This window comes from Carcharhinus amblyrhynchos, chromosome 3 (assembly GCF_965287045.1).
Source record: "Carcharhinus amblyrhynchos chromosome 3, sCarAmb.v2.hapA, whole genome shotgun sequence".
Classification (NCBI taxonomy): Eukaryota; Metazoa; Chordata; class Chondrichthyes; order Carcharhiniformes; family Carcharhinidae; genus Carcharhinus; species Carcharhinus amblyrhynchos.
Window position 1 is genome coordinate 95536158 of NC_137326.1, and position 26843 is coordinate 95563000.

General features: G+C 41.5%; 2 protein-coding genes across 2 annotated transcripts in view; one reads left to right on the forward strand and one right to left on the reverse strand.

The window, feature by feature from the left end:
- Window positions 1-10043, forward strand: part of LOC145341458 (uncharacterized) — a 49348-nt gene extending 39305 nt beyond the window's left edge. The window contains exons 4-6 of the mRNA XM_080186423.1: window positions 520-744; window positions 5076-5145; window positions 9934-10043. Coding sequence (XP_080042549.1) covers window positions 520-744; window positions 5076-5145; window positions 9934-10043 — 405 coding nt within the window. The remainder of the gene's footprint in view (window positions 1-519; window positions 745-5075; window positions 5146-9933) is intronic.
- Window positions 10044-16964: 6921 nt separating this feature from the next.
- Window positions 16965-26843, reverse strand: part of pik3cb (phosphatidylinositol-4,5-bisphosphate 3-kinase, catalytic subunit beta) — a 199835-nt gene continuing 189956 nt past the window's right edge. Inside the window, exons 22-23 of the mRNA XM_080185544.1 lie at window positions 24403-24535; window positions 16965-21005 (exon numbers count right to left, since the gene is read on the reverse strand). Coding sequence (XP_080041670.1) covers window positions 20868-21005; window positions 24403-24535 — 271 coding nt within the window. The 3' untranslated portion in view covers window positions 16965-20867. The remainder of the gene's footprint in view (window positions 21006-24402; window positions 24536-26843) is intronic.

The window sequence follows — 26843 nt, forward strand, 5'->3', positions numbered from 1 at the left end:
TAAGGATTGGTCAATCTGCTTTGTAGTATAGCAGATTTGAGATACTTTACGCAGACCCTAGTCAAAATGTATTGAGAAATGTTCTATTCCCACTGACTAGTTACTCTTTAACAATTCACCCATCACCTTCAATATTACCATTTCAGCACTGAGGTTTTATTCTGATAAATGTGAGTTATTTTTCAACATTATCTAATTAAAGTTTCCCAGAGGAATGTTGTTGAATATAATGTAGACCTCAGCAATTCAAGTGTCTGAAGGTGGGTAGTATATACATTCAGGATTCAAAGTTCAGAATATTTTAAAATGTAATAAAGAGCAGATGTGGTTAATTTGTTATATTTTAAATCCAAATGGGCTATTTATTGGAGGATTGACTTTAAAGTGAGCAATTGCAATTTAATTTATCCATTCAATTATGGGATTTCATTCTAAACTAAATGTAGAGATAAAACCCAGAAATATTTGCAAAGAGAATGTTGAGGGATATACAAACAATGTGAATCTTGATTATTCCAGATATTTTGGATGGTTCCAGAATATGACTTTGTGGAATCTTTCGATGTGCATCTGCAAGAGGTTGGTAACAATAATGGAGCAGCTATTCCACAGCAAGCAGGTGTAACCTATTCCGGAATAGATGCCTCTTCTTTTGAGATTCAGTTGAAGGCTGATTCTGAAGCGATCTTTAGGGTCCGTGCAATAGCTGCCAGGGCACAAAGTGGTTGGAGTTATCCATACAAAGTAAGTGTGACTTCATTCAGTAATTTCAGTGTCAACAATTGTGGTTTTTTTCCAACATTTGTGGGAATAATCCCCTCTGTTTGCCTAAGACTGTAAATGTCCTTTCATCAGTGCAATAATGTCCTGCATCTATAGGTGGGATAGCTATCCACTTAGTGCTGGGGAGCTGTTGAGATGCTACATCTGACTTTTGCCCTTGCGCTGGACTGGAGAAAATCTATTAGGGCTTCCTCTTTTTGATCTCTGGGAGTCAATGTGCAAGTGTAGGCTCCAGAGGATGACAAGATTATTTTTGCCTGTAGTGGTGCCTCGCTGGTTTAAAACAAAACACCAATACTAATCATTTTCATACTTGCAAAATGGCTATTGGAGCAGAGCTAAGAGAACAGAATGGAGAAAAAAATACACCTATTTTTCCATTGCCTTGTAATCGGGTGACATTTATTACAGAGTCCAAGTTTGTGGGGTTCCACTGATGAATGTGGAGTTTCACTGAGGATAAGGAGAGAAATGCAAGTCAGATCTGCAGGAATTTGCAACATATTGTGCTGAGATTTTTAAAACTGTAATGACCATTGAGAAGCTGCTAATATATTCAAACTTTATTTCAGTAAATCTCATAACCTTTTGGGTTTCTTGCCAACAGCATTGTTAGTGGCCTGGTCAGTGAGAGGAGGTTTCTTAAATTTTACATTTTAGATTGGAATGTTCTTTTTACGTCTATAGTATGGCATCACATGCATTTTTATTCGTGCATTCATTTTTGCAGCTATGTTGGTCCTTTTTTTGGCATCATAAGATATTGAACTTCTTAACCTCATTTTTTACAATCATTTTGCTTCCACTTGTTATTTCACTTCTAGCCTCCAGAGTGAGTTGATAAGGAAATTCATTTACAAATACCTGTATTTAGAATAGTTTTTAGGGGATGGAGAGATATGTATAACTGTATCTTAGATGTTTTACATGTATAACTGTACCTTAGACATCCACAGCCCAGTACTCACCGAGTCAGTCAGCACTGTTACAATCCCATAGAGGCTGAAATCTTTTAAAAAGAGTTTTGAATTTCCCCATAACCTACTCAAAGGAATCGTATGACAAGTTTTTAAGCTCTAAGACTTTTACCGCAACAACAAAATCAAAACCAACATCAAATAAATATTATTTGGCAGGCAACTAATACACTAAACTCTTACTAATTTCTTAACACAATTGATAACACTGCACTGCATTTATACTTTACAACACAAATAAGTGCGGCGTGCAGGAATGGGACAGCCGTAGTTATGGGGGGATTTCAATCTGCATATTGATTGGTCGACCCAGGTTGGAAGCGGTGGGCTCGAGGAGGAGTTCTTGGAATGCTGCTGGGATAGTTTCCTCGAACAGTGTGTGTTGGAGCCGACGAGGGAGCGAGCTATCTTGGATCTGGTGCTATGTAATGAGGCGGGTAGAATTAGGGAACTTGCGGTGAAGGATCCTCTTGGGGAGAGTGATCATTGTATGATGGAGTTTCTGGTGCAGATGGAGGAGGAGAAAGTGGGTTCCCGGACACGCGTCCTTTGTTTGAACAGAGGGGAGTATGGTAGGATGAGAGAAGAATTGGCGAAGGTGGACTGGGGGAGCGCGTTGGAAGGTAGGTCTGCTGAGGAGCAGTGGAGGATCTTTAAGGAGATCTTTCTTGGTGCTCAGCAGAAATTTATTCCGATGGTCAAAAAGGACCGTAGGAGGAGAGGTAATAAGCCATGGATAACGAAGGAGGTGAAGGGAAGTGTTAAATTAAAAGCGGAGGCGTTTAGAGTAGCTAAGAGTAGTGGGTGAGAAGAGGATCGGGAGAGGTTTAAATGTCAGCAAAGATTGACAAAAAAGTTGATAAAGAAGGGTAGGAGAAACTATGAAGCTGGGCTAGCGCTTAATATAAAAAAAAAGCTAGAGTTTTTATAAATATATAAAAAGGAAGAGGCTGGCTAGGGTGAATGTTGGTCCCTTAGAGGATGAGAAAGGGGACTTAGTGGTAGGGGATGGGGATATGGCAGAGGTCTTGAATAACTTTTTTGTTTCGGTCTTCACGGAGGAGGACGTGAATAATTTGCCGGATGTTAAGAGATGGAAAGGTGGTAGGACTGGAGGGTCTCGATGACATTACTGTTACTAGAGAGGTGGTGCTCGACAGACTGGAGGGGGCTGATTGTGGACAAGTCCCCAGGACCGGATGGAATGCATCCGAGGGTCCTGAAAGAAATGGCGGAGGTGATAGTGAATGCCTTGGTGGTTATTTTCCAGACGTCGCTGGATTCCGGTGAAGTGCCGGAAGATTGGAAAACTGCTAATGTTACGCCGTTGTTTAAGAAGGGTGCCAGGCAAAAGGCAGGGAATTATAGGCCTGTTAGTTTAATGTCTGTTGTAGGTAAAATGTTAGAATCCGTCATCAAGGAGGAAATAGCGAGGCATCTTGAGGGGAACTGCTTGATAGAGCAGACGCAGCACGGTTTCCTTAAAGGGAAGTCGTGTCTGACAAATTTACTGGAGTTCTATGAGGATGTGTCTAGGGCGGTGGATAGAGGAGAGCCGGTGGATGTGGTCTTCCTGGATTTTCAGAAGGCATTTGACAAGGTACCTCACAAGAGGTTATTACAGAAGGTCAGGGGGCATGGAGTTGGGGGTAGGGTGTTAGCGTGGATAGAGGACTGGTTGTCAAATAGGAGGCAGAGAGTGGGGGTCAATGGGTGCTATTCGGATTGGCGGATGGTGACTAGTGGAGTGCCACAGGGGTCGGTGCTGGGGCCTCAGCTATTTACCATTTATATAGATGATCTGGAGGAGGGAACCGAGTGTAGGGTGTTGAAATTTGCTGATGACACCAAAATTGGTGGAAAGGCAAATTGTGCGGAGGGTGGGGAGAGTCTACAGAAGGATCTAGATAGGCTGGGCGAATGGGCCAGGAAATGGCAAATGGAATTTAATGTTGGTAAGTGCGAGGTGGTCCACTTTGGTAGGAATAATGGTAGGAAGGATTATTTCTTACGTGGAGAAAAACTGCAGCATGCGACGGTGCAGAGGGACCTCGGGGTCCTTGTGCATGAGTCGCAAAAACCCAGCTTGCAGGTGCAGCAGGTGGTCAGGAAGGCGAATGGGATGCTGGCTTTCATCACGAGGGGGATTGAATATAAAAGTAGGGAGGTCTTGCTGCGGCTGTATAGGGCATTGGTGAGGCCGCAGCTGGAGTACTGTGTGCAGTTTTGGGCGCCGTACTTACGCAAGGATATTTTAGCCTTGGAGGGAGTGCAGAGGAGGTTTACTAGGCTGATTCCGGAGTTGAGGGGGTTGAGCTATGAGGAGAGGCTGAATAGATTAGGCTTGTACTCGTTAGAGTTTAGAAGAATGAGGGGAGATCTCATTGAGACCTATAAGATGATGAATGGGATGGATAGGATAGAGGTGGAGAGACTCTTCCCGCTCAGAAAGGATAGTAGGACTAGGGGGCATAGCCTCAAGATAAAGGGGGGGTGGTTTAGAACGGAGTTGAGGAGGAACTTCTTCACTCAAAGGGTGGTGAATCTCTGGAATTCTCTGCCCGTTGAAGTGGTGGAGGCTGCCTCGCTAAATATTTTTAAGACGCGGGTTGATGGGTTTTTGATGAGAGAGGGGATTAAGGGTTATGGGGAGAGGGCGGGAATGTGGAGCTGAGCCACGACAGATCAGCCATGATCTTGTTGGGTGGCGGGGCAGGCTCGAAGGGCTAGATGGCCTACTCCTGCTCCTATTTCTTATGTTCTTATCATGTTGTTTGCAGGAATACAGGCCAGAATTCTCTTGACCTCACCAGTGGCTAGGATCCTCCATCCTACTGCAGTGAATGAAGGTTTGGCTGAGCACCAAATTCCCTGTTCTCGCTGGCAGCTATAGTGGGGCTTGGGAGACCAGAGAAATCTTACTGCAGTCTTCGCAGAATCCAGTCCAAAGTTATCCTCAGCTTCCAATGGGCTCTCTTCTCCTCCTTTTATTGTCAAAGGTTCTTTCTCTCTCTCTCTGTAAGAAATCCCAAACATCCGACCTCCAGAAGTCTGCAATAATTCCTCTTCCCACTCTCCTGGCCATGCTATCATAAATCATTCAGAGTTCTCAAATTCTTGCTAGTGTCCTCTCCTCAACCAGCTTGTATCAGCATTCTGCAAAAAGCAACTTTTTCCCTGCTTCCCCACAGCCAGTGTTGTATCTCTCTGTCCTCATATCTAGGTCTCTCTCTCTCTCTGTCTCTCTGTGCTCCTGTTCAGTCTCTAAGACAGAATGCCTGCAATAAGAACATTTGCTCCTGCCTTTGATTTCAGGTGTTAAACCTGGCACAGAGGTCTGTTGGAAAGGAGAATCCTGCTGTAAAGGACACAGAATGTTTTCAAGGTAGGAGGGTGCTGTAAACTCAGTTATGAGGCCACAGACTCCACTTCATGCCACCACTCTGGGTTTCCTTTCTCTTTGCATTTTGGTGATATTTATTTTCATACTTCCCTTTCCAATTTTACTGAGGTATGATAAATACATATTGTGATTACCAGAGCAGGTCAGTGGCTGGGAATGCTGCAGCAAATGGCTCATCTTCCAACACCCCAAATCTTTGCACCATCTGCTCGGCAGAAGTCAGGAGTGGGATGGAATACTCTACACTTGCTGGAATGAGTTCTGTTCAATGCTCTCCAGGACAAAGCAGCCTGCTTGATTGGCAACCCATCCACCATTCAGTTCACCATCGGTACACAGTTGCAGCAATGTGTGCCATCGGTATAAAATGCAGTGCAGCAACTCACCAGTGCTACTTCAACAGTCCCTTACAGACTTGTAACCCCTACAGCTTGAAGAACCAGGGTAGCAGGTGTATGAGATGAACATTACCTTCAATTCTCACACAATGCTGTCTTGGAAATATATCATCATTTGGATCAAAATCCTAGAACTCTTCCTTCCTAACTTTCACCACATGAATTGCAACAGTTTAAGAAGGCAGCTCACCGTTACCTTCTCAAGGATAGATAAGGATTGGTAGCAAATGGAGGCCTTAGCCGCATTGTCATCACACTGTGAATGGAACTTAAACATCATCTTTGAGCATTTATATGCCTGAAGTAATAATTGCTCAATATGGAGAGATTCACCTTTATGTTCAGCTACTAGTGAGACTTGCTGCATGCTAATTGGGGTAATAAATAGCCAAAAGCTTAAGTTTATTTATTCATCTCATAAGTACGCTTACATTAACATTGCAATGAAGTTACTCTGAGAATCCCCTTGTGCTGGAAGTTCATGTTGATTACTCAAATAACTTAACCACAAAAAAAATCCACATTGTTATTTTGTGTGTGCTGTGGACTACTTTGATCCTTATTAGAAGGGAAAATTCTGCATGACCCCAAGCTATTGGCAGTGCCTTGTGCACATTAGAGAAACAAGGGCCATTCACCCGATGCCATGTGAGGATGTGATGCTTTAGATTCAGCTCAATGTTTCTGGTAGCTTATCGAGTGTTAAGTTCAGAAAAGCTCACAAATATAATTTTTCAGTTAAGTTTCAGGACAAATACTTGAAGATAAACCATCGGAATATTCTTGAATCATTTACTACATTGTTTCCCTGAGATGCGACTTGTGGTTTTCTTATTCCACTGTACCTTAAAGTAATTGAGTCAAAGAACATTGCAGCTTTTACTCAAAGACTTTCCACTCAGCCCACCTCAGCACGGTAAATAAACAAGAAGCAAGGTAGCAGGGGATGATCCTGCCACTGTATTCATCATATGAATCCTGCTTGCTCCCTTTAAACCTAGAGGAACAGGGAGTAAACCATTCTGACTTTGAACCGGTGCTTCCATGCAACTAGGTCAAAGATGACCTACGACTTAAATATTTCTACTGAACTTTGTTCCATAATCTTTAATACTCTTGCCTTAAAGAAAATCAAGCCACATTTTGAAATTTCCAATGACTCTGAATAATCAGGAGCTTTATCCCAGGGTGGAAGAGTCAATTACTAGGGGGCATAATTTTAAGGTGCGAGGGGGGGGATAATGTTTAAACAAGATGTACGAGACAAGTTTTTTTACACAGAGGGCGATGGGTGCTTGGAACCTGCTGTCAGGGGAGATTGTGGAAGCACCTATGGTGATGACTTTTAAGGGGCATCTGGACAAATACATGAATAGGATGGGAATAGAGGAATATGGTCCCTGAAAGGTAGGAGGTTTTAGATCAGTCGGGGAGCATGGTCAGTACAGGCTTGGAGGGCTGATGGGCCTGTTCCTGTGCTGTAATTTTCTTTATCCTTTATTCTTTATTCTTTATCCTTTAGCCTGAACAGTATTTTCAGGAAGGCAGTTCCAGTTTTCCCCTGCCTTTTGTGTGAAGTTGTGTTTCCCAACATTACTGAATGGCCTAGTCCTCATTTTAAGATTATGTTCCTTTGTTCTGGATTCTCCCACAAGAGGAAATTAATTATTTCTATCTACTCTATAAAGTCCTTTAATCATCTTGAACACTTGAAATAGAATCATAGAATCCCTACAGGGCAGAAAAAGGCCATCAAGCTTGCACTGACTCTGACTGAAGCTTACCCCATAACTCCATGTATTTACCCTGTTAACTTATAAATTTTGGGACACTAAGGGGCAATTGAGCATGGCCCATCAACCTAATCTTCACATCTTTGGACTGTGGGAGGAAATCAGAACACCCGCAGGAAAATCACACAGACATGGGAAGAACGTACAAACTCCACACAGACATCCAAAGCTGGAATTGAACCCGGGTCCCTGCTGCTCTGATAATTCCTTTAAGTTCAAGTTTAAGCTACTCAACATGTTCTCACAATAATAATCAGTATTTGGATGGTTCACTCAGAATTGGCTACATCCATATTAAATATGTATCTATTTAATTCAGAGCAGACTTTTATTTTAAAAAGTGAAGTTGACACTTATTTGTTTAATATATATGTTACAAGTTGAATATCTATCACATCCTATCTTTGGTTTAATTGAATGACAGAGTCTAGGATAGTATTTAATGGTGGTGACAGGTGTCTTGCTCAAGAGCTGGGTAGTCAGTGACAGCCCTGCGCTGCTTCTTTAAGGGATAGCCCACCAAGTAAACTGCCACTCAAGCTCTTAACTGGAGAGCAGCAGGCTTTCAGTGAGATAAACGCCCGTCTTAATATGTTGGCCAATCATAGCTGGCCACTCTATTGAACAGCAGTGCCACTAGGGAAGTAGTGGCTGCTGCTGGTATGACACACTGGACACCCAGGATCATCACTGAATCCGAGACAATAGAAATCCAAGACACACCACATGGTTAATCACCTACCTGCCTTTTGGTTTATACCTGGGATCCACGCTGACCCAGGCAGTTTATGTTCTCTTATGATGGGAGTGTAATGGAAGGTTTGCATTTTCAGTGCTTTTATATTTACTCCTATTTTTCTTTGTCATGAACTGTTTGAATTCTTTCCACTTCTGCCTTGACCTGTTTGTTATTTATTTCTTTTAAATTTTCACAAAGGTTGATAATGGTTCGTGAGTCTTGAGTAAGGAATCTGGCAACTATCATTGGCTGACTTCTTTATGGCACCATTTATATCTCGATCTATTATGATGACCTTTAACCCTGAAGGAGCAAAGGAAAATTTGTAATTTCTTTAAAATTCTGCAAAATCTGTAATTGTTTTTAAGAATGTTTGGGAAGCACATTTAAGAGTTTGGAATAATTGTAAGGGGTTGCATTATAATTTTCTTGAAATAATGAGAAATACTAGACCATGTGACTGGCAACCTTTGACTTAGAGCAGCACTAAGACAGAAATTAAAAAAGAAGTTGTGTGGCTAAAATACACAAATGCGGAGCTGTGGACACAAAGGAGAGCTACGAGTAGAGGAGCTGGAGAGTGAAGGTGATCTGGGCACAGAAGCAGACAGAAAGAGAAAGTAGGCAGAGACTGAAAGAGGAACACACAGGTCTTGTGAGGAAAAGAAACAAATAATTCTCAGGAAGAGGTCTGTTTTTCTGTCTGGAAGAAAAAGAGATGAGACCTCTTGGGTGACTTTTTTGGCTAAAAGGTCTAAAACCTGGAAGGCTGTGTGAATAGCTGGGACACACTAGGTGTATTACCAGCAATAGACAAATCATGAATTTAGTTGTTGAGTTGAAAAGGAACACTAAAATTACTGCATCAAAACCATCATGACCAGAGGGTGAAGATACATTGTGTCTTTCTGATGATAATCGTATCCATGAAACCCAAAGGTAAAAGCCTTGTCAGATAGGATTCCTTCCAACATGTATAAATAAAATCACAGCATACTGTGGAAATGTGCAATATTTTTTACAGGGAATGATGTGAATGCTTCAGTTTGTACCAATGTATCTTTCTTGTATCAAATACTTAAAATGAAATTTTACCATTTTATTTGAAGTATTTTTGCGTTGGTTCTGATTTGGTTAATAAGTTACAAAAAGTGAAATCTTGTTGGGGATCCATTGGGGATCATTCAGTAAATTTGGTCATTTTGGTTTACGGTTTCCCCACAGGGATCATACAGAAGTCATATCCATAAGTGAAATTGGTAATTGTGTTGGAGCAAAGGTGACAATTACATTTCCTGGGTGTGGAGAAAGTACACACAGGGCTGAATTTTCCCAGCCCCTTGGTGGGTTAGCAATATGGCCGGGCAAGGTGTTAGAATTTAGCAGGTTTTGATGCCACAAAAGGAGACCATCTAATAAACTCAATCAGAATCCCAGAAGGTTCCTGGGGCAGCCTCCTCTCTGGTGGCCGCTCTGGCAACAATGGCTATCCCCACAGTAACTGCTGTGACAGTGCTTCAAAAACTCTTCCTCTTTATTGGCAGGAATCAGTTCACATTGAATGGTGGTGCTCTTGTTAAATGGCTACTGTTGGCAAAATGCCACCCTGGGCCTTACAATCCACTGAAGTGGAATGACCGCACTTGCATCTCTGCCACTGTGACAGCCTCAGAGGCTAACAAATGGTAACCCAGTGTTTTCCTAATATAGATTGCTGTTGCACTTTTTGTATTTACCTGCACCAATATTTGACAAAAACTGAGCAGATGTGAACCTTCTACAAGCCTATGGATAGTTCTAAACAACATGTTGCCAATATTGATTTTCCTGAATTTGACAGGTTTCTGCAAAGAAAATTTAAGTTCGAAGAGGACCAGTTCTTACTTTACTGAATCACCCAAGGAAGACAAACTGGATATTAAAAAACCTTCACAGTTATTTGATTGCTGATCAGATGAAACCAATTGATAAATGATGTTTGAAAATATTGTTAAGTGGCTTGTTTTTATGTATTGCAGCTTTTGCAGTTTATAACAATCTTTATTGATCACATGCATGAGATGGCCCTGGAAATATCTGATTCAAGATGTCTTGCTGTATTCAAAGATGATATCAACCCTGAGCTTGTTCATTTTCAAACAGCTGATGTGGCTCATTGTTGAAAGTCTTGCACCTATAAAATCAAAGAATCCCTAGAGTGCTGGAGGCCATTTAGCCCATTAAGCCTGTACCAACAACAATCCCAGCCAATCCCTATCCCCATAACCCCACGTAGTTACCCTGCTAATCCCCCTGACACTAAGGGGCAATTTAGCATTGTCAATCAACCTAACCCGTACATCTTTGGATGGTGGGAGGGAACCGGAGCCTCTGGAGGAAACCCATGCAGACATGGGAAAAACAAGCAGATTCCACACAGTCACCCGAGGCCAGAGTTGAACCTGGGTCCCTGACATTGTGAGGCAGCAGTGCTAACCACTGTGTCACAGTGCCACCCCAGATTCAAGTCTCACTTCAAGGACTAAAGCACATAATCCTGACACTTCAGACTTGCCATCCATAGTTGAGATGTTACAGCAAACCTGCCCTGTTGAGTAAAATCCCATGATCCTGTACGTTGAAAGAGCAGGGAAGCACTCCTTCACACCTTGCTAATACATATTCCTCAAACAACATTTGCTCAACAACAGGCTGTTTGATCAATATTGCACTATTGTTCAAGTCACCTTTGTGTTCATGTTGACTGCCGCTCACCTACAGTACAACAGTGACTATGCTAGACTGACTGTAGAGTGCTTTGGAATATAATACAGTTGTAAAATGTGCTATATAAATGAAAGTCCTTTCTAGTTTACTTTATTTGACTTGCAGTGTTAAAAGGTTTTGCAATTAGCAGCTATCCAATTTAATCCATGTCATTGATTATCTGTTGGAAATTGGAGGCATTTGAGATTTTTGGACCATGATACACATGGAGTCAAAGTTGCCAAAATGTAATAAAAAAAGAGAAAATAACTTAAAGCACATTTTGAAACAGGATTTCTGAATTTTCAATTTACTATCATTTTGCATTACTTAATTGGACTTCCTCGATTGTAAGAGGTAACAGCGGCATTTAAAAGAGGAAATATAGTTCACAGAATTACTTCATATTCTTAGACCACATTATATTAGTTGTTAATTAATTTTATGATTGCTTCTTAACTTTTCTAATTTTTTTAAAAAATCTGTTTATTTCAAATTTAGGCAATCTTTGGTCAATAACCAAAAGAATTTATTTCACTTTTGGGACAAGTAGCTACATTAACAGTATATTAGCTGTTAAAATTCATTACGTGTGCTTAAGGAAAGCAGATTTAAAAAGTGATATTCTTACCTCTTTCACCAATCAGGATAGAGACTTCTGGTCTTGCCAGCAGCAGGAATTGGGGCGAACTGGGGTACAAAATTTGACATGATGGCAAAGGTCAGTTTTCCACTGGCAGGAACGTATTTTGGAATTTTCCTGTCCCGACCTTCAAGACAGGACAGGGCTAATGGTGGGTTGAATTTCCCGCTGATCCCCGTGGAGAACCACATTTGAAAATATTTTCATATCATGAATATTCATTAAATATCCCAACTCACTGTGATCATTTTCTCCCTCAAAGCTAATTACCCTATCAGTGAATTATTAGAATCATGGAATCCCTGCAGTGCAGGAGGCCATTCAGCCCATTGAATCTGCACAGACAACAATCTTACTCAGGTCCTATTCCCATAAACCCCTGTATTTATCCTGTTAATTCCCCGACACTGTGGGGCAGTTTAGCCAGGCCAGTCAGCCAAACCCGCATGTCTTTTGATTGTGGGAGGAAACGACACTGAGGAGAATCACACATGATGTGGGTATGCCGGAGTTGGACTGGCATAAACACAGTAAAAAGTCTGACAACACCTTGGTTGGACTAAAACCTGGTGTTGTCAGACTTTTTACTGAGAATCACACAGACATGAGGAGAACATGCAAACTTCACACGATCACCTGAGGCTAGAATCAAACCCAGGTGCCTGGTGCTGAAACAGCAGTACTAACCATTGTGCCACCCAAATTAGATTGGTCTGTTTCACATGTGCATATAAGTGGCATGAAGCTGGTGCCCTTTACTTCACTCATGACTTTGAGGTTTGAAAACACAGCATTTATCTACTTTCAAATTTCAAGGAGGTAGGTGGGGTGGGAGAAGTGAGTTAGTACTGGGGCTGTGCAAACCACATTGTTGGGGACAGAATGGACAGAATGGTCATGGGGCTGTGTGGGCCATGCTACAAAGATATGCCTAGCCTGTATGTCTTGGTGAGAGGAGGAGGGCCTGTTTATATCAGTCAGGCACAACAGGATGCTCAGGGCACAGTCAGTCCTTCACATATTTGGATCCTGGCAGTTGTTGACTTGGTACTAGGCATCCAATGGCACTGCCTTGGTCAAGGAAGGCATTTACAGCCTGCTAATGGGGAACTGGTAAGGAAGAAGGGCATTCAATAGTCTTATAGGGATTCCTGAAGGTTACTGCGCCTATAGGATCAAAATGGAGAGGGATGAAGTTGACATGACGCATGGGATCATTTGTAGAAAATAGTTTGGTAGGATGGGAGGGTGGGGATGGACAGGGATATCAACAATAGTGACGTAAGAGAAATGGGGAAGGCAGGAGATGATCAGAGAAATAAAAAATGCAGTGACTCCTCCAACAAGCCCTCAGATCCTACTCCTGGCGATTTTTTTCCAAAGTTATTTTTCTACTGTGTCACTCCATTGGATATTCTGCTACAATTCTGCTCAGAGATAAGCAAGGATGGTGCTGCATGTGCCTTCACTCATCATGTGGTTCACATCTGACACATTTTTGGGAGGATGCCTTATGAAATGGGAGACTACCCTTTGCAAATTGCTTTAAAAGTGACTGCTGCATTCAACCATTTTGCAAGTGGCTCATTCCAGGGCTGCACTGGGGACCTCTACAGAATCTTCTAAACACAAAGAGAGGTCACTGATGTCCTTTTCAAAAAATGCACATGATTTTGTCTGGTTCTCTTTGAATGAAGCACAGTAAGAAATCTCACAACACCAGGTTAAAGTCTTTCAGGTTTATTTGGTAGCACAAGCTTTTGGAGTGTTCCTCCTTCTTCAGGTGAGTGAAGAGTTGTGTTCACAAACAGGGCACACATAGTCACAGATTCAACTTACAAGTTAATGGTTGGAATGTGAGTCTTTCCAGGCTGCCAGTGCCGTGGGAGCTGTTGTGACTTCCTGTGTTCCCACTAGAGTAGCAGCCAGTAAGATTTATCAACAGAAAAGGTGTCCACTCTCTCAACACCTGTTCGGTATCCACTGAACACTTCAAAGGAGAGGTACAATGTGCCTCATTCTGCAACACACTCTTTAATCAAACAGACCTTTGGCATGTTGCAAAATGCTGTTCCGATGTCTGGACTGATCAGTACTGGGGTTTCCAGTACTCTCCACAAAAGGTGTCTCGAATCGTCCTGGTTTACTGTGCCCTACACAATCTGTAGCTGCAAAGGTGGGATGATTTGCCACGTGGAGAGATGAAGGAGCTTCACATTTCCTCAGATGCGGAGAATAGGGAAAACAATGATATTGAAGATGCCCCACAGGAAGAGGCTACAGCTGCTTTCAAGAGGCAGAAATGCCACTGCAAACATTAATGCATGCATGGCAGTATGCCAGTACTGTTGCAAGGACCCGCAAGAGGAAAATTATCAGTCTCTGCTCATCTCTAGACAACCATAGGATGGACTATACCTAGACAGTGGTACCTCTCTAAATGCCATCTTTCATGCATGATTAATGGTCTGTGTTTATTCTGATACTTCGCCCTCAGCTTGACATTGCTCTTCAGGACGGTGTAATCTGTCATTCTACAGCATAGGAGCAAACCTGAGAGTCAGGTTACCTTTGTGTACACAGAGTGCTTCAACAGGTCATTGTATGATCATTGACAGGCACTTATGAGCCTGCATTCATCAGAAGATTCTACAAGTCCAGCATTACTTTGCCACCTGGGAGAGATGTGGTACAGTCACATTATATGACCTTCTGATACAAGATTTACATATTCATTATCAAACCACCATATTCAGTCCCAGACTGCCTGGATCCACTACAGTTTGCCTACCACTGCAAAAGGTCCACAGCAGATGCCATCTCCCTGGCCCTGCACTCAACCCTGGAACACCTAGATAACAAATACACCTGTATCAGATCCCTGTTTATTGACTACAGCTCAGCCTTCAACACCTACAAAACTTATCTCCAAACTCTGGTTGTATCACAGCTACGTATGATTTCTGCTCTGCCCAAGACTGTATGAAACTACAAAAGGTTGTGAATGTAGCCCGATCCATTATACAAACCAGCCTCCCATCTATCGACTCTGTCTACACTTCCCACTGCCTTGGCAAAGCAGCCAGCATAATTAAGGATCTCAAGCACCCCGGACATTCTCTCTTCTATCTTCTTCTACTGGGAAAAAGATAAAATCTGACATCACAAATCAACCGACTCAAGACAGGTTCTTCCCAGCTGCTGTCAAAATTTTGAATGGACCTACCTTGCATTAAGTTGATCTTTCTCCACACCCTAGCTATGACTGTAACACTCCATTTTGCACTCTGCCCATTTCTTCTCTGAGGGTCGATTCGAGAGGATTGTCATCAGATTCAGACTCAACAGGGGCCTGGTCTTTAGCAGTCCTCTGAGTGTGAGACCTTGGCTGACCCTGCCGCCCCACCAGCTGTGACCTGGTTCTGTGCTGTACTCGCCAGGTAATAATCTCGAGCCCGTTCTAGAGCTAGGTCTCTGCACTGATGGGAGGGGCATGTGAACACAATGACTGGTTTTCCTCAGGCAGTTTAAGATCATTATCCAAGTTATTCTGAGGCCAGGGGTTGCCGTGCTATCGGGCACTCTACCACTACCTTTTCTTGGGTTGGTACGGAGGATATGAGGGGATCACTGCGAGTGAGTAGGTCGGTGAAGGGCATTGGTTGAATGGGCATAAATTGAATGGAAAGATATAAAAGTGGCTATCAGGAATGAGTGGGGGACATGTGACGGAGCACAAAGAGTGGGCAGGAATAAGGGACTGAGGCCTAGATGGCCTAATTTTAAAAAAATCAATTGCGGTGAAGTCCCAGAGAACTGAGGCAAGCCTTTCAAACTGCCCAATTCACCACCCTTTGTAACAGCATCCAATCCCCATCTGGGGGCAGAGGGCCTGACTCCCCCTGCCAGAGTGAGGATCCCGCATATGAGGGAGTTTCTCCAATATAGGCATTACGAGTTGGCAGGTTTCCTAATTGCACGGCCTGCCTTGTGGGAAAACCCGGACCCCAGAATACCTCTCTGGCTGGGACTTCCAGAGCTCCTACTGCTTGTCTGACATCAAGCTGCACGTGAACCAGCAATTTCTCGCTGTAACTGAAAGTAACCTGTTCATTCAACTATTGTCAAACCCTCCATACTGCAGTTCCCACTCTCACCCTCATTTCCAGTTATTGGGCGAGTCGGAACAACACATTTTCACATTGCTCTCTGTAACACATTACTGCATGTAAATTAGCTGCTGTGTTTCCCACAGCAGTGACTACATTCCAAAAACTATGAAGTTAATGCTTCATAGTTTTTGAAGCATTAAAGCATTTTAAAATTTAAGCATTTTAAAGCATTTTGAAATATCTGGTGTCATGAAAAACGCCATATAAGTACAGATCTTTCTGTCCTTTAAGATATAGTAAACAGGCAAATTATACAGGTATTTATACTTCTGAGAAATCTGGGTTTAGGTTCATAATGTAGAACAATGCCAAGGTTTTAAAACAGTAAGAGAAAAAGGTGAGCTAAATCAAACAGAGACAAAGCTGGAGTTTTTCAGCAAATCACCAAAGATCCTTAGACAGCACCTTCCAAACCCACAACCACTTTCACAAGGACAAGGGCAGCAGCTACAGGGGAACACCACCACCTGCAAGTTCCCCTCCAAGCCAATCATCATCCTGACTCGGAAATATATTGGCGTTCCTTTGCAGTCATTGAGCCAAAATCCTGAAATTCCCTCTCTAACAGCATTTTGGGTCAACCCACAACACGTGGACCGCAGCGATTCAGTAAGGCAGCTCACCAGCACCTTCTCATCACCATTCTGAACACGCTTTTGAGTTTACAACATAAGCCTGACCAGCTTTAAAAACAATCAAAAACAGAAAAATGCTGGAAAATCTCAGCAGGTCTGAAAACATCTGTGGAGACAGAAAAGAGCCAACATTTCAAGACAGGATGACCCTTGACGAAGGGTCATCTAGATTTGAAATATTGGCTCTACTCTCTCTCCACAGATGCTGTCAGACCTGCTGAGATTTTCCAGCATTTTTGTGTTTACATTTCAGATTCCAGCATCCACAGTATTTAGGGCTTATTTTAAAAACTCAAACTTTGTTTGATTTACAGTAAGTAGTTTCACAACACCAGGTTAAAGTCTAACAGGTTTATTTGATAGCACAAGCTTTTGGAGCATTTCCCCTTGTTTGATTTACCTTACCCTTTTTCTCACTTTTAAAACCTGGGCATTGTTCTTCACTATGAACCTAAACCCAGGTTTCTCAATAAATATAAACACCTGTGCTGTGAACTATCCATCGCCATGAGACCACAGCAGCAGTGGTTCAGTTTTAAGTAAACACATCTCCCCAAGACAATAAAAATTCCTGATAGGTTCATCATTTTTAGGTGTGCTGCACCTTATTTTCAATGCAGAGGGAAAAAGGGAAGTATTTTACAGCAGGATATCAATTGATTGCAAACCATACAAGTTTCATTATAAAAACAATTTATTTAAAAGCAAAATATACATTTTACAGCCATTTGATAAGTGTGCCTTTGCACTTTTTCATCTGAAATATCACATTTGGTCGAATATACCAGAAAATCGGGAACATTTCATCTAACATCAGTACATTCAAAATCTGTGGCAAATCTTTAAAGGCACCCTTTCCTGCATGTATTCCACTCATTTATCGTACATGGAATTAAATAAATCCACTGTTGGAATATTGTAGGAGTGTTGCCCAGCCCGTACGAAGAACAAAATCTTTTTTAAAAACTCTATAATTCTGTACAAATCTACACAATTCAGTAGTAGCAACAAGCATTCAATTATTATAAACAATATTTAATGAGTAGAACAGTAGCATTGATGCTAGAGTATTTGAATACCAATAACAAGGTTACTGGTTCAAATCCCAATCCTAATCTCACATGGCATTCAACCGTGGCTCTTGCCGGTGGCAAGTTCTGATGGTTCTCAGTTGGTCACAAGGTGAAGGCCATCTGAGCTCTTGTGGTACAGCACCTCACATGCGAGGGGGGAAAAGACTGACACAGATGTGCTCACTGCTGCGTCTTTGACGGATATAAAACAGCGCTGATAGCAGCCACAGAATAGTTTGCAGCTCAGAATATCCCACACTTCCAAGAGAGGGTGGGTGAGGTTGATGTACAGATGGGAAGACAACAACAATGAAAATGTATTTTAAAATAAATAACACTTCACAATCACTTAAAGGCATTGCACAGGAGTGGGCCTAACACGCAAAACATCTATCTCCATCAATGAAACATCTGAACACAATTGGCTCCTCCTCCTCTTCCCCCTTTCACAACCTCTGGTCAATATTAACAATATACAAATTCAATTTTCCATAATGCTTCGCAATCAGTTCTGCTTGTTTACATTAGAAAGTTTACTGCAGCTTTTCCCAAAGCTGTATAACATTTGCCTATGTATACAATTTTGGATTTGTTAACTGACTGGGAACAAATACATTTCACAATTTACATACAGAGATAAACCAGAGCTTATCATTAGGTTTCCATACCGTTGAAATCCATTTTTTGGAATAAATAATCAGTTGTCATTAAGTTGATGGCTATTGAGATATTCTAGCATCACTGTAAATAACTGGGTGGACATCCAGTCGGATCAGTTAAAGTAAGTAAGCAACAATGAGTTCAGGACCAAAGCTGGAATACATATATGTCAATCTCAAGCATGAAAAAGAGGTATTATTATTGAGATCATTTAAGACAGTAATGAGGAGATTTTTTCTCTCAGAGAACCACAAGTCTCCACAATTCTCTTCCTCCAATAGGCAATGGAAGCAGAATCTTTGAATATTTATAAGGCAAAGCTAGATAGATTCCTGATTAACAAGGCAGCAAATGGTTATCAGGGGTAGACAGAATGTGGGGTTGAAGGTACAATCAGATCAGCCATGATCTTATTGAATGGCCAAGCAAACTCGAGAAGCTGAGTGGCCTTCCCCTGCTTTTAATTTGTATGCAACTGTCACCATGTTCCCATCCACAAACTAGAAACATTAACTATCTGCTAAAGTGCACTAAGTATTAATATCAAAATGCATTGAGGTTAAACTGTGCAAATCAAAATCACTTCAATTAGGTAAAACTTATTCATCTTACAAGTTCTTATTCACATGGAACCTAATGTTTGAAATGGTTCTTAACTGGAAATTTCTGCATAGTGGAGAACTCCAATAACATTCCAAAAAAGATCATCTGTGCCCCAAACATCTATTTTACCACAATGTTCTAACTAGTTGAATCTTAATAACCTGTCGTGTCCAAAGCTTGTAAAGAAAGCCATCTTATTCCAAAATACTTCTAATATATTTTCAGTTTATAAACCACAGGGAAAAGCATCAGCATGACTTTCTAATATCAATATGGTTAAAGCCATTGCAGTTCCCCTGCCTGAGAAGCTAGTGGCAATAAGGATGATTCCCTCCCTAATGCTCTGATACCTGCAGCTATAGCTTTTATTTTAAACAAGCAGTTTTGTATTGCACAAATTAAAAATTGGTTGCCTACATAGCACCAGGAAAGAGGAAATGCGGTACCATTCCATCTACACATCAAAGCTGCAGTTCCACTTTTACCTTGTTGCATTTCTCCCCACCCTCCATTGAGAATCATTGGAGATTAAGTCAAATTAAGGCAGCATTACAATTGCAGGGTCAGGAAAATAAATCTGGTAACATCCTAAATGAATCATAACTGCCGAGGGTCAGAAGAGTCCTAGTTTAGATTGAATCAAATGATCTTCTTTATGTGGTTTGGTTCAATGGGCAACTTGGATTCCGTTCACATTGGATGTCACAGCTGAGCTTGGGTAGCCACAGTATAGGAACAGTGATTTTCCAATGCAGGGCAGTCCAGCATGTATGATTCAAAGATCATGTAAAAAAAATACAAAACTTGTACTCCAAATCTGTGTTGTTTGCTAAACATTCTACACTTCGTAAATATCAATGCATCCTGTATCCATCTGAACTATAGGTGTAGATCAGTTTGTGTTCATTTCCTCAAGGCTTTGATTACTGAACGTGATAACACTATTAAAAAGTGAATCCCATTGCAACATACCAGCTAAGCATGTCTGTGCTGACATTATATATATAACCACCCAGGTAACCCAAATGCCATGTTTTGCAATAGCAGAAATGCCTTCACAGATCACACTAATGATAGGATCCTGTGTGATCAGAGCAATTCTTTCCCCTATAAGTATGTTCTTTGTTGACTATCAGACAGTACTGATACATGTCGACTACACTTGAGAATGGAACTTCAAAGCAGATTTCTCTTTATCTTGTCTATCACTGAAGTGACAGGAAATAAGTCTAGCCAGCACAGCACTATTGTTCCTGGGGTATCATGGACTGCAAAACCCAGCTTAAGCCCTTTAATTAGAGGTTCTTAAACTGAAGGTGCGGAATTGAAACTAGCTTGTTAACTCTCTCTACAAAAGGTCACCTGAAACACACCACAGATGTCTAGTAAAATCAATCACAAAGTCTCTAGTTGACTTGACACCTTAAAAAGAAAATTGACCTCTCTGCTTGCTTATTTGGTGCTATGATCACTACAGAACGAATGCAGAATGGCAATTTCTAGGTTCACTTACCAGCTATTTTTAAATCATCCATGAAATAACAAGCATCCAGGAGCAGCAGTGTCGTGCGCAGATACTTGTGCCTTGGGTTTAAAATACCATTTAAAAGACCCAACCATATAACAGCAAGTTATTCTTCAAGGTTTTAAGTGAAAACAGAATTATTCTCATTGGATTTAAAGCAAAAGGTTTGCAGCAATATGGTGCTGATCAAACAGTGTGTCCAAGAAGGGACTGACTGATACTGAGGTTGGTGTTTCACTGTGGGCTAGACTGGTGTCAGCAACAACTCCAGAACCATATAAATACTTAATTTTAAAAAAATCACCAATTGTTGTTCACTGGATTGTGCTATGACCATTCAATCTAGCCTTACTGACTTAAAATAATTCAAATTAATAAGGAATTGAATATAAACGTATGAAAATGAACAATACTCAATTCCAAACATACAGTATCTGTATTGGTTGTGTTCAATATTTGGAACTTCTGGCAAAGTTTATACCTATTTCACTAGTACCATGTCATTAGAAATCTCAAGGTGAAGCAACCAGTAACCTGCGGCGTGCAAAGTTGGCAAGATCCATCAAATATATACATAATTCACAATATTGTAGTTGCACTAGAAGCCGGGAAGGCAATGGAGTGCAACAACTGAGTATTCTCTTGCAATTTGGTCCAGAAGTCAGCTGTTCCCTCATTTAAAACCCTGTAGTTATTTCAGTGCCTTGTTGAAAATATGCTAGGACCCTTTGTCTTTGGCCACAATGTGCGCCATCCAGTTTACTTTTGTCGTCCAGCTTTCGCGAAGGGCCTCATTAAACTTTTCCCGAAACTGCTTCAGTGCCTCGTCATCACTTTTTCCTAAAGCCAAGGAGTCCTGGGGCCAAAAGGAGGAGATTTGTAAAGTGCAAGCCTGCATTCTTTTCGATGCTGCGTAACTACATCGCGTAAGTAATCATGAATCTCTCAAACATTACATCAGCACAACACCCAATTTTGGCTTCTTGAAAGTATGTGTATTATAAAGCAGAGAAATAGATGTCTAAGCCTCAATATGCACCACTTCTTCATGTTTGTTTGTTTTTTAAAGTTTATTTATTAGTGTCACAAGTAGGCTTATATTAATGCCGCAAAGAAGTTACTACTCTGGCGCCTGTCCGGATACACTGAGGGAGAACTTAGCACCTAACCTGCATGTGTTTGCACTGTGGGAAAAAAACAGAGCACCCAGAGGAAACCTGTGCAGACATCAGGAGAATGTGTAGACTCCACACGGACGGGAATCGAACACAGATCACTGGCCCTGTGAGGCAGCAGTGCTAACCACTGTGCCACATGTATGTTTCGGTCATACCATGATAAGTGACTACAATTCTGGATCATGTCTGGGAAGTCATGTCAGCACCAGTATTGAGTGTAGCTGTGAGTTATTTGACAATAATTACAGCTAAGTTCATCCTTTTCTTCACCTTCACACACACTAGTGTTGGAGGTTGGTGGAGGAAATAGAGGTGGGAGTGTTTATAGGTTGGGGAAATAGCAATGAGGACGGAGCACCCAGGCCATTCTTCTTTGCCCCTCTTCCATAGCTTTGGAGTACTAGAGCCACCTCTATTTGACAGTGAGCTTTGGTAACCTGACGTCAGACCAGTATGGGAGTCCCAAGCCTAACCATGGCATTAATGTGCCTAACAACACAAATTTTCATGCTTTAAATTCTATTAAGTTCACAAGGCTGGAGGCTCGATTAGAGAGCTGCAGATCTTCAAGGTCAGCAGCTCTACATGTGGAGATGCGGCAGAAAGACAAGCATGTGGATGTCTCAACGTGGCAAAGCCCTCAGTTGACTCCAGAGATGTCAGGAAATAAAGAGGCCTGAACCCAGTAGAGCCACTGGGGTGGAGGGGAAACCCCTCTGCAGTTATTATGCCTGTGGCCAGATCATTGGGAGGTGGAGCCTCTGGCTCCAATGATTCCCTGGTAGGCTACCAACGAATTGTCAGGTTCTGCAGTCAGTGGAGGACCAAACCAACAGCATCACCACAGAATGGCACCTCAGCAGGGTACTAATTGCCCAAATTGGTTGCACTGTGGCACAGCAGTTAGCACTGCTGTCTCACTGCTCCAGGACTTTGGTTCGATTCCCGGCTTGCATCACGTCTGTGTGGTGTTTGCGCGTTTTCCCTGTGGGTTTCCTCCGAGTGCTCCAGTTCCCTCCCACAGTCCAAAATGTTTGGTTAGGTACATTGGCCATGTTAAATTGTCCTGAAAATGCATAGGTTAGAGGGATTAGCGGGATAAATATGTGGGGCTACGGGGATGGGACCGATGTGCAATCATTGGTGCGGACTCGATGGCCAGACGGCCTCTTCTGCATTGTAGGGTTTCAATGTAAAGACTCCAATATCACCCTGGAGCAGAAACTGAATCTTTTCACAGCCTGCCCAAGGAAATTTCCCTGGAGACAGGAATGCATTGGGTAGCCATTTCGAGGTTGCTCCCTCTATTGATCTGTTAAAGGCGTCTCCAACCCTGTCTATGTAGGACTTGGAAAATTCAGTCCTTAGTACCATTCACTTTAGCCCAGTAGGTTAGTTCATCTGTGAGAACTGTTCCATTATTAAAAATAGAACATTCCAAACATAATCCATGTGGTGGGATCAGTGGAAAAACAATTAACAATAATGGAATTATGGTTAGTGGGGCTAGAAGGCAACCATTAGAGTATTAATCCCCTTCTTTTATACAAGTATGTTCATTGCAGAGTTATTGTTCAGCAAAAAATGTGAAGAAATTGGAACAAAACTTTCCTCTGCACAAGTACTTTATACAAAAACACTGATTATATTCAGAAAGTATATATATCAACCTTCAATAACATTAAATGGCACCAATATTTGCATTCTTCAATGAACACAAAGAAATTGTTCCTTTGAATCACCCATAATAAAACGTCATTTCAGACAATCAGCAAGGATAATATCTTGACCCTGGTGCCACAGTTGTGCCGGGGGTTAGATGGCATTTACTGCTCTCCACATATAGGATTGTCATTCTCAGCTGGACTGTCTTGAACGACTTTTAATGGGGGAAATGACTTTCCCATTGGCAAGATAAACAAAGCAATCATATACAATTGTCAATTCAAACTATTCTGGCACTGATGCTGGTAGGCACTTCAGAATGCCCCTGGCATATGACTTCAAATGGGCATTCATTTCTAATTTGGAGAAGCAAATCTATTGTCCTTACTTGGTCTGGCCTACATGTGATTCCAGTTCCAAAACAATGTGGTTAACCCTTAACTGTCCTCTCAAATGACTTAGTTAACCACTCAATTCAAGGGAAATTAATGATGGGTAACGAATGCTGCCCTTGCTGATGATGTCCACGTCCCGTCAAAGAATAAAATAATTCCAGATGAAAGCAGCAAGAAGAAAATGAAGTGCTGGGACACTATTTTTACTGCTGCTGGATAAAGGACGGCAGTGGTTAGCACTGCGTCCTCACAGCATCAGGGACCTGGGTTTGATTCCTGGCTTGGGTCACTGTCTGTGTGGAGTGTGCACATTCTCCCCATGTCTGCGTGAGTTTCCTCTGGGTGCTCTAGTTTCCTCCCACTGTCTAAAGATGTGTGGTTATGTGCACTGGCCATGCTAAATTCTCCTTCAGTGTACTCGACCAGGCGCCAGAGTGTGCTAACCAGGGGATTTTCACATTGCAGTCTATTTGTGACTAATAAATAAACTTTAATAAAGAAGAAAAAAGGTACCTCATTCTAATATTATTCTTGTCTTGCTTTCTGGGAGGCCCACAGAAATTGTGGGGAGGTGGAATCAGTGGGTCAAATTTTGTGGACTCAAAATGTCAGCTCTTTTCTTTCCTTACAGATGCTGCAAGACCTGCTGAGATTTTCCAGCATTTTCTCTTTTGGATCCAATTTCCCGTCTTTGTTGCAGGGAGATGTTTAGTCTTTGCTTCCTATACTGTTCCATAGAATAAGCAACATTGGGTGCATTTTCCTAGCTCACGTGCTTACTCCCAATGCTTACCAAATTGGTTCAAAAGGCTTCATTTTATGAAAGGCCATTGGCCTGAAACTTTCACTCTTGTTTCTTTCTCCACAGATGCTGCCTGGCGTATTCAGTCTTTCCAGCATTTCTGTTTACATTTCAGATTTTCTGCATCTCAATATGTTGCTTTTGCCTCACTTTATAGTTTACTTTTAAAGTAATTCTAATGGAATAAAGAATGTTACAGAAATAAGGTTTTACCTTAAGATACTGAATGTCTTTGACAGAGCTTAACTCAGGTAGTCCTGCTGTCAACATTAGTGCAAACAAAGTAATAAACAGGTTTCCATTCTTGCGTAGAATCAAATAAGCTTCTTCACAACAGTGACGGAACCTTCCAAACAATAGAAAACAGTACAAAGTTCACAACTTTATGGATGTCATGAGGAGATAAGGACAGCTATACATCAACTACTATATACGGTTTAATGTACCCAACCGTAGGTAGCTAATCACCTGTTTGTCAGGTCTCACTTTGTCGTATGTCAAATACATGCATTTGATTTCTTATAACAGTAATGTCAGGCTTGTGTTGACTCCTTACAATATTGATGTAGTCCTTAAGGCTTATGAAATTTGAAAGAAGAAACATTTTGATTTAAGATTATTTTTGCATTTCATTTCAAAATGCTGATTCTAAATGTTGGCATTTAAAGTGTCAACTGCTACAAAATGCAAAACAATTTTTAGAAGTGAAATTTATGAAACATTATCAAGTATGAGGTGGAATGTTTTCATGGTTGAGTAGACCAGCAAAACTAATCGGACCCAGGGGCTGGTCAACAGAAATCTTTCTTCCACCCTGATCACTCCAAAACTGTGGTTACAAAACACTCTCTAGAAATGAAAGTTAATTAAAATTCTCAGTGAGTTTATGATTATAATACTACATATGAAAATGTTTATCTTGCCATTGCCAAATGTGGCTTACCCAATAAGTGTTTACATCTTCCTAAATTATAATATATCAAGCCAAATATTCAAGAGTTAGGCCAATGCAATCCTTGCACTATTCTTTGAGAAGATAACAAGGAAATTAGATAAAGGAGAACCAGTAAATATAATTTATTTAGATTTCCAAAAAGCCTTTGACAAGCTGCTGCATGGGAGACTATTATGTAAGAGCCCATGGTGTTACGGGCAAGATCCTGGCATGGATAGAAAATTGGCTGACCGGCAGCAGACAGAGAGTGAGGGTAAAAGGGTCTTTTTCAGGATGACAGCTGTTGACTAATGGTGAGCCTCAAGGGTCAGTGCTGGGATCACAACTTTTCATAATATACATTAACAATTTGGAAGAAGAAACTGAAGGCACTGTTGCTGAGTTTGCAGATGATACAAAGATATGTAGAGGGGGAGGTAGTATTGAAGAAACAGGCGGCTGCAGAAGGATTTGGACAGGCTAGGAGAGTGGGCAAAGAAGTGGCAGATGAAAAGTGTGAGGTTATGCACTTTGGAAGGAGGAATGGAGGCATAGACTATCATCTAAATGCAGAAATGCTTAGGAAATCAGAAATATAAAGGAACTTGGGAGTCCTTGTTCAAGATTCTCTTAAGGTTAACATGCAGGTTCAATCGGCAGTTAGGAAGACAAATGCAATGTTAACATTCATGTCGAGAGGGCGAGAACACAAGAGCAGAGGCGTACTTCTGAGGCTGCATAGGGCTCTGGTCAGACCTCATTTGGAGTATTCTGAACAGTTTTGGGTCTCATATCCAAGAAAGGATGTGCTGGCCTTGGAAAGGGTCCAGAGGGGGTTCACAAGAATGATACCTGGAATGACGAGCGTGTCGTATGAGGAATGGTTAAGGACTCTGGGTCTGTACCCGTTGGGAGTTTAGAAAGATGGAGGATTTTCCTGAAACTTACAGGATACTGCAAGGCCTGGAAAGAGTGGACATGGAGAGGACATTTCCACGAGTAGGAAAAACTAGAAGCAGAGGGCACAACCTCAGACTGAAGTGATGATTCTTTAAAACAAAGATGAGGAATTTCTTCAGCCAGAAAGTGGTGAATCTGTGGAATGTTTTGCTGCAGAAGGCTGTGGAGGCCAGGTCATTGAGTGTCTTTAAGACAGAAATAGATAGGTTCTTGATTAATCAGGGGTTATGGGAAAAAGTCAGAAGAATGGGAATGAGAAAAATATTAACCATGATTGAATGGTGGAGCAGACTCGATGGGCTGAATGGCCTAATTCTGCTCCTATGTTTTATGGACACTGGACACAGGGAAGTCCACAGAAATGGGTCTGTGCAGGCAGAATCAGTTGATCCAATTGCCCGTCCTTGCTGTTCCACACAGTAGCAATATTAGGAATTCTATATGAGCAAAGGCCTTAAATCTTCATCTTTCCAGCTCACAGCAATGTTCTCAAAGACTACCAAGCCAGTTCATTGGCAATTTTACCAAGTATGTGAAAGTACATGCAAGTTGAAGTCCTTGAACATGAGGCACAGATGTTTTATACAGTTATCCAATGAATACTGATCACATTTGACATATTTTATACTTAAAAATAGATGTCCAGTTGCTGAGAATGCTTTTCTTCCTAGGAAATTATAGGAGATTATGATATTAAACAGCTTGGACTACATGAGCTGTGACAGCACAAATGTTACATAACACAAGCCACTTCTGATCT